Genomic DNA, 8198 nt, shown 5'->3' with positions numbered 1-8198 from the left:
CTAGAGAAAGCCTATATGTGATGAATAATGACATGTCCATGTTCTAGAGAAAGCCTATATGTGATGAATAATGACATGTCCATGTTCTAGAGAAAGCCTATATGTGATGAATAATGACATGTCCATGTTCTAGAGAAAGCCTATATGTGATGAATAATGACATGTCCATGTTCTAGAGAAGGCCTGTATGTGATGAATAATGACATGTCCATGTTCTAGAGAAGGCCTATACGTGATGAATAATGACATGTCCATGTTCTAGAGAAAGCCTATACGTGATGAATAATGACATGTCCATGTTCTAGAGAAGGCCTATACGTGATGAATAATGACATGTCCATGTTCTAGAGAAGGCCTATACGTGATGAATAATGACATGTCCATGTTCTAGAGAAGGCCTATACTTGATGAATAATGACATGTCCATGTTCTAGAGAAGGCCTATACGTGATGAATAATGACATGTCCATGTTCTAGTGCATTCGTTCCGCTCATCCAGCACATCGTCTGGGGAATGCTATGTAAGCATTTATGCAGAGGAGAACGAGCAGCTGGAATCACCTCTGTTTTTTAGCACGGACAGCGCAGTAGGTAAGCATCACGCTTCCTCACAGACGTTTTTGGGAGACTGTAGCCATGTTTCCATCCACTTGTCAATCGAATTGTGTGAGGATCGCTAAAAATATGAATGCGAATAAAGCCGGTGAACGTGCGTTTCCATCTAGAGCTTTAAATCGGATAAAGCATTTATCACAAAATACTTTTATCGAAGAGAAAATCCGATGAGATCGACAGTACAAACTTTTTGTAGATTTTCATGATTTTTAATCGAATTTTACTGTTTCCATAAGGCATTTTTAATTCGATATAACTTAATTCGCATAAAACGTGTGGATGGAAACATGGCTTGTGAGAGCCTAACACAACAACACTATTTACTCTTACAGTAATATCGTTGCCTAACTCGCACATCATCCGTTTCTCCCTAGAGAGGAGACTGAGAGGGGATGGCCAGCAGGCGGATGTTGTGTGTGGCAGAGTGGACTCCCTGGGGTCCACCTCTAGCACGTCGTCTGGAGAAAGCTATGAGAACATAGCCAAGCCTGTGGACGAGTCTGCACCACCAGGTTCGCGTAATTATTGTCACGTAAACGCCACCTTACAAATTTGTGAACGGCTAGATAGATTTGCACCAAACAAACACAACCCCCACAATATTACTGACAAAATGTTTTCACTCTAATTACTTCAACTTAGGAGCACTGTGTCATTAACGTTCCTAGTGAGCAGATATGCAAAGCACTGAAAGCTGTGAACCCATGAAAAATGCATTTTGTTCACAGGAGAAAGTGCTTATACTCCAGGTACTGTGCAATCAGCCAATCAGCAACATCAGTGCCAGGCAGGAGGCAACGACCATTGCCTGATGACCAATCAGAATCAAGGTACCTGATACTGCAGCTCCAGCTCTGATGAGTCTGTTTCCTGGTGTCAATGTTTTTTGGATTCTGTGAATTAATTCAACGGCCGCCGAAGTAATCCGTCAAAGGAGAGAACTGAGTCTACATTGAAACGTTTTGCTAAGCTCATAAAAGTCAAAGACAACATTTCAAATTATGTCAAAGTGTAATTCAAATAGCTGAGGTATGGCAGATCTGGGCATAGGTCATAGCTTGTCATGTCTTGTCAATAGCTATTCACCATTGCTTCATCAGCTGTTGTTGCTGTAGGGGATGGTCATTAGCATCTCCACGGCCATGACACTGTCAATCCACTGGACCTTCAAATACACACTCTCCATTTCATTTGGAAATGTTCATGAGACATATATACTATTGTAATAGTGATGTCAGAGTCATGAATACATTATCTACTGTACAGTACAGTATAACGTAGTTACTTTGATTGTAATTCACTGCGTACTATGGTCCATGTATGTTATCATAATAGCTGATGGGAATCTTTATTTTACAGTCGATGTGAAAAGTTGATCTTCTTCTCCAGGGCCTTACGAGGACAAGGAGGTCCCAGGCGAAGAGGAGCTGGGTTCTGTTGCCCTGGGGGAAGATCTTAAGAGGAGTCCTTCAGACAGCGAGTATGCTGTTACCAAATAAACACCAACCACAGCTATGAGCTATGAACTTCAGAACTGTAAAAGTCAACGCACTATGAAAGGGATGAGTTATTAAAAAGGTATACAAGGCAAGCTGGTGAAATGAAGGGTCGTTTTTTCGACACTAGTTACGTCCAGAAGTACCTACAACAACACTGTGGAATACAATGAGGAATGAGGTTGCTCTACGGCTCACTTCTTCATACAAGTGACCTTCGACCTCCACATCTGAGACTGACCGATACCTAAGAGGAAGCAGCATGACATTTCCTCAGACATCTGCTGTATTCGCATATGCTATGGTAGCAGGACTCCACACTGACATGTATAAATAGTCACAAAGGAATGAAAGCACCAGAGGATTTACGTTGTAATAATCCATTTAATTAAGTAGTACATAATGTGAATAGTCTACTATACACACACATGCACAGACTGGGCGCAGGAGAACACATGTAGGCTAATGCAATAAAATAAAACATTTTTATGACTTCAACTACTCATCATGACTGACATAATTACATATTATACAATGATTCATGTATATATATATCTTTGGTTGGAATGGAAGCTTTCATTAAGTGTTAGTCAGGTGTAATAAACGCCAGTCAAACTAATAGAGAAACACTTCAGACATCCCTTAAAACAGAGAGAACACTGGGAAAAGACGAGTAGGGACCTTGAGACACGAGGTAAAGATCTGGAGCATCTGAAGTAGGTATTATACTGAATAACAAACCAGTGTATCCACAAATAAAAATTGTGCTGCGTCTGGCAAAGACGGCTCTTAAAACGGAGCTAGCTACGGGATCTGATGTTCGAGGACAGAGGAAGAGGTCCCAAATTCAACTAACATCAAGATAAATGAGAAGAATTTCAGCAAAAACATCGCAGAGGCAGCGGAAATTTCTCAGTATGTCTGTTTCTAATTGGAGGACCGATTGGTATTTAAAGTAACTGAGTGGGTAGAACGAGACGAGGTGTGTGTGTGTGTGTGTGTGTGTGTGTGTGTGTGTGTGTCAGATGCTGTGTTTTCCACAGACCCACTTGAGCTGTGACTGGTCCCTCAGGTGGGTCAGGTCTCCGGCTGAGAACCAGCTGCACTGGCAGGCGTACGCCCGTCTGCCCCCCCTCCTCCTGAGCTTGGCTCGCAGCTTCTGACAGTCTGGCATGTTGTTCCTGACACACACACACACACACACACGCACACACACACAAAGGTCAACAAAGCAATGACTAAATAAGGCTAATAAACAGCTCTCACAGTACAGTATTGGTATCAATTCAACGTATTTTACTTTCCATGCAGTGGCTGCTGCTACTCAATCAATCAATCAATCAATCAATCAATCAATCAATCAAAGCTTTATTTGTATAGCGCATTATAGCTGCTGCTACTGCTATACAGTATGAGCGCCCCTCCACCATGTCAGTGACCCTGGCTATCAAGCAGCATTGTGGGGTTTATAATTCAATTTATAGTAGATCTGAACCATAACTAATGTGCCGGATCAGTCAGAATAATACAAATCTAAATTGTTCCTTCTCTAGAGTTCTTAACTTCAAGAAATCAATATGTCCAGGATGAGGTGTATGTGGCTGGATATAAAGTAAAGCTCAATGCTGCCATCTACTGACTAAATAAACCAGTCAGTGAATCTTTTTCTTTGACAAACACTGCAAGATGAAATTAAATTTCAGTCATAATATTTCACTTAAATCTTCAAGGCTTTTAAAGCGGACATACAATTACTTTCTAACACTTTAAATGCAATGATTGAAAACTGAGAACAAGAGACTCACCCGACTCTAATCTGACCAAGGAGAGACCTAGTCTTATCTGACCAAGGAGAGACCTAGTCTAATCTGAACAGGGTGAGACCTAGTCTAATCTGAACAGGGTGAGACCTACTCTGACCAGGGTGAGACCTACTCTGACCAAGGAGAGACCTAGTCTAATCTGACCAGGGTGAGACCTAGTCTAATCTGACCAGGGTGAGACCTAGTCTAATCTGACCAAGGAGAGACCTAGTCTAATCTGACCAGGGTGAGACCTAGTCTAATCTGACCAGGGTGAGACCTACTCTGACCAGGGTGAGACCTACTCTGACCAGGGTGAGACCTACTCTGACCAAGGAGATACCTAGTCTAATCTGACCAGGGTGAGACCTACTCTGACCAAGGAGAGACCTAGTCTAATCTGACCAGGGTGAGACCTAGTCTAATCTGACCAGGGTGAGACCTACTCTGACCAGGGTGAGACCTAGTGTAATCTGAACAGGGAGAGACCTAGTGTAATCTGAACAGGGAGAGACCTAGTCTAATCTGAACAGGGAGAGACCTACTCTGACCAGGGAGACTCACCTGAAGAACAGGTAGTCAGAGGAGAGACTCACCTGAAGAACAGGTAGTCAGAGGAGAGACTCACCTGAAGAACAGGTAGTCAGAGGAGGCATCCCACTCATGGTCATCAAATGTGACCACACGGAAATCACAGGAGGTACACCTCAACTGATCACATGACCTGTCACCACACACACACACACACACACACACACACACACACACACACACACACACACACACACCATATTTAGTACTGTGGCCGCTCAAGCTTCCATTGCTACAGACGCTCACTTCTCAGATGAAAGTACTCATTCTTATAGGAGAATGTAAAGAAAACAACTGGACAAAGATCAGTGTGAGTGTGAAATATAGTTCACCTTTGAGAGACGGCTGTTCCAACACCGTTTGCAATGGAGCTTCCACCCAGGAAAACTGGACAGCACCTGAAAACAAGTCAACTGAAATTCACAGCCTAGGACTCCAGTATAGCTTTGCCAAAATAGCCTCACTGGAATCTAATTTCATATAAATAGCTTTACTATAAGCTCACTCCACAAGTTGACCAACTGTGATAGACTATTCTGCTCACAGTTAGCTGTGTGATCTATGTGAACTGTCTGGTTATTGCTGGCTGCAGTACATCCAGAACAGTGCTGCCAGGATCCTGATGAGAGTGTGGAAATATCCCCCCATCACCCCTATCCTGGCATCTTCACTGGCTCCCTGTCTCCTACAAGACTCAATTCAAAACCTTTCTCGTAACTTTTAAATAGACACATGGTAATGCACCACCCTACCTTAAATAACTCCTCACTCCACTAAACCCCTCTGGCAATCTTCGATCTGGAAACAGCCTGCTTCTTCATACTGTACCTCCAGGACTAAGCTCTGCTCTATGGGAGATCGGAGACCCCCCCCCCCCCCCCCCCCTTTGGAATGCCCTCCCTGACAATCTCTGGGTTCTTTTAAGACTGGTCTAAAGACCTAATTATTTATAAAAGCATTTTGTGTATATAGTGCGTCTTTGTTATTATTCTGCTTGCTTTTATTCTGCATGTTTGTTTTCTTAATGACTTTGCATAGTTAGCCAACATTATCTATAGTTATTTCTAAGTGTCCATCTAGCTAACTAAGGCTAGTTAATATCTTAATTACAGCACATGAGGCTAGCTAGTTAGAGAAGCCAATGTTAGGAAAGTAACACATTCGCCAACAATAGCATCATTATACTGGTGGGCGACATTGAGCTGTGTCAAGTAGGTGATCCACAGATCAATGCACCTAACCTCTACACTAACCAATGAGAATCCTTACATGTACAAGGATTAGACGAGATAGGCGTCTCCTCGAGCTTTAAACTCTGTGCATTTGGAAAGTAGAAGTGCCCCTGTGTAGAAATAGACTATACGTTTACACAGTCTATTTTTTTGTGGCAAGCACTCTCTAGTGGGGGCTCTGGTACAGTGTGAGGGACGAACAGACACAGACCGATCAAATACCCCCCCTTTGGATTTCATCAGGTGGGGGGACAATTATCCACTGCCCATAATAGCTGTGTCACTGAAATGACAATGACATTTATTTGCCTTTAAATCACTCTGAAGTTCACTTACTTTTTCTCTCCTGATTGTGGCAAAGACCTCTCAGTCTTTGGAGCTCTGGATCGTTGCTCAGCCTGCAAGAGTGAGACAGAGTATGAGAACAACCTTCTGCTGAAGCTTGTTCAGACACATGGTCACTTTAGAAAAGCAATAAAAGAAGGTTTTCTGTAGCTGAGTGAAGGCTTTTCAAATAAAGCAAAGGCTTACTTTTAGATTCAGGGCTTCATAGTCCTCGTCGTCAAGTATGTCATCAAGAAGGGCGTCTATATCTTCACTGTCACTTTTCCTCTGGGTTGAATGTTTGGGGGTACTGAAAATGAAAAACAAGGGTTATAAGCAGTCAGAAATGAATGAATATTGAAATTAGCCGTCTAGGTAGATGGTAGCCTACTCAATCCCCGAGGAGAAATTGCACTGTTACAGTAGATTCAAGTACAGTAGATATATAAATATTATAAATATAATATACAATAGACCTACAATGTACAGAAATGTAAAAAAAAAAGATGCCTGCACACTGCCCCAACCACCAACGTTGGACTGGAGTAGGCCTACCATGTTTGTGCCATGTTTGTTCGTGTCTGTTGGTTGGATGGATGTTTTGTTGGTCAACATTGGTCGGGGCCGGGTGCAGGTACCCGGGTGCAGGTACCCGGGTGCAGGTACCCGGGTGCAGGTACCCGGGTGCAGGTACCCGGGTGCAGGTACCCGGGTGCAGGTACCCGGGTGCAGGTACCCGGGTGCAGGTACCCGCACCGTCTCAGTCGGTAGTAGCAAACTCAAGCGGTCAAGCAAACGTTACCTTTATGCCTAACGTTAGCCTAGAACGATATTCCAGAACCAAACAATGATAACATAATGATAGCATTATATAAGCTAGCTTTCTTAAGATACATACTAGGGATATACGTTAGAATGCTAGTCTAGACAACTAGCTAGCACTGGCTAACGCGTTAGCTAACTTTGCAGTTATGGTGCATTCGTTTGTGGTCGGAGGTGGCAAGTCGCAAGTGGCAAAATACCTACCTCCGACCTGTGTGCATTCGAGCTATATACCATTATATCACAGTTACCTAGTTATATCTATATACCATTATATCACAGTTACCTAGTTATATCTAGTGCATTCGAGCAACTGGGGGCTGAGAAACATATCCGAATTTGCGACGAGGAAGTGCGAGTTCATGCGGTGTTTTATTTAATCATTCCTAGTAGCAAGTCACAATTTGCCACCTCCCAGTTATAAACGAACGCACCATTAGTGCACTACTAGCTGACGTTAGCCTAGGTGATTTACCAGGCAGCTAAACCCATAACATAGCTAACGTCCTGTCCACGTACCTCCGTTTTATCTTCCCTCCCGTTATTTGCTTCATTAAAGTTCGATCCGTGCACACACCGGGTGGGGCTTGTGGCGTCAGTGAAACATTGCGACAAAACTTACTTTCAACCTCATCAAGTAGTTCGTCCAAATCGTCAGCCATCGTCTCACATTATGTTAGCTAGCGCCAGGTGGCCATACACTCACGTCGTTACCATGGGCATTGACGGAGTGATTAGTAGAAGCTACTAGCTAACATGCTAACGTTCACTAGCTGTATTCCCACGGTAAACGCACGGCTGAGGTTTGTGTACCTGTTCACAAATAGATCAAATAACCGGAGAGGGGGAAAGTAACAAAATTAAAAATGCCTTACTAGAAGCGAAAAAAAGCATGTTCCCTGACCGGGAATCGAACCCGGGCCGCGGCGGTGAGAGCGCCGAATCCTAACCACTAGACCACCAGGGATCTGTGTTTTCGGTGCATCAAGTATAGTATTTGTTTTGATGTACCAGAACAAGCTGACCTGATTGGTTTTATTTAATAATTAGCTGGAAAACTGTCTCAATGTTTTTTCCTGTTTAAATAAAGGTTATAAATAAATAGGAACTGGTATCAAAATCCTCTGACAGGGGCGTTCTCCATCCGATAGATGGAGCCATTCTAAAGCAAGCATGTGTTTGTTTAGGTCGTTTATTGATCCACGGGAGTAAATAGTGCTGTTATATCATCAGTATACAAAGGCCATTTTTGGCTATCATATGATACATCAATAGTGACGCTATAAAACGTGCTTTATAACCAGTGATTATTTTAG

General features: G+C 43.0%; 1 protein-coding gene across 1 annotated transcript; it reads right to left on the bottom strand.

The window, feature by feature from the left end:
• Positions 1-2556: 2556 nt before the first annotated feature.
• cfap418 (cilia and flagella associated protein 418) lies at positions 2557-7692 on the bottom strand. Its single transcript, XM_084441823.1, has 6 exons — positions 7402-7692; positions 6268-6370; positions 6073-6134; positions 4837-4902; positions 4542-4637; positions 2557-3292 (listed from the first exon to the last, which is right to left on the bottom strand). Exons 1-6 carry the CDS (start codon positions 7542-7544, stop codon positions 3133-3135), a joined length of 630 nt encoding a protein of 209 aa, XP_084297949.1. The 5' UTR covers positions 7545-7692; the 3' UTR covers positions 2557-3132.
• Positions 7693-8198: the final 506 nt, after the last annotated feature.

Source organism: Borostomias antarcticus (genome assembly GCF_949987555.1).
Source record: "Borostomias antarcticus genome assembly, chromosome: 8".
Taxonomy (NCBI): domain Eukaryota; kingdom Metazoa; phylum Chordata; class Actinopteri; order Stomiiformes; family Stomiidae; genus Borostomias; species Borostomias antarcticus.
The sequence above is the reverse complement of the archived record's forward strand: the minus strand, read 5'-3'. Positions and strand labels throughout refer to the sequence as shown.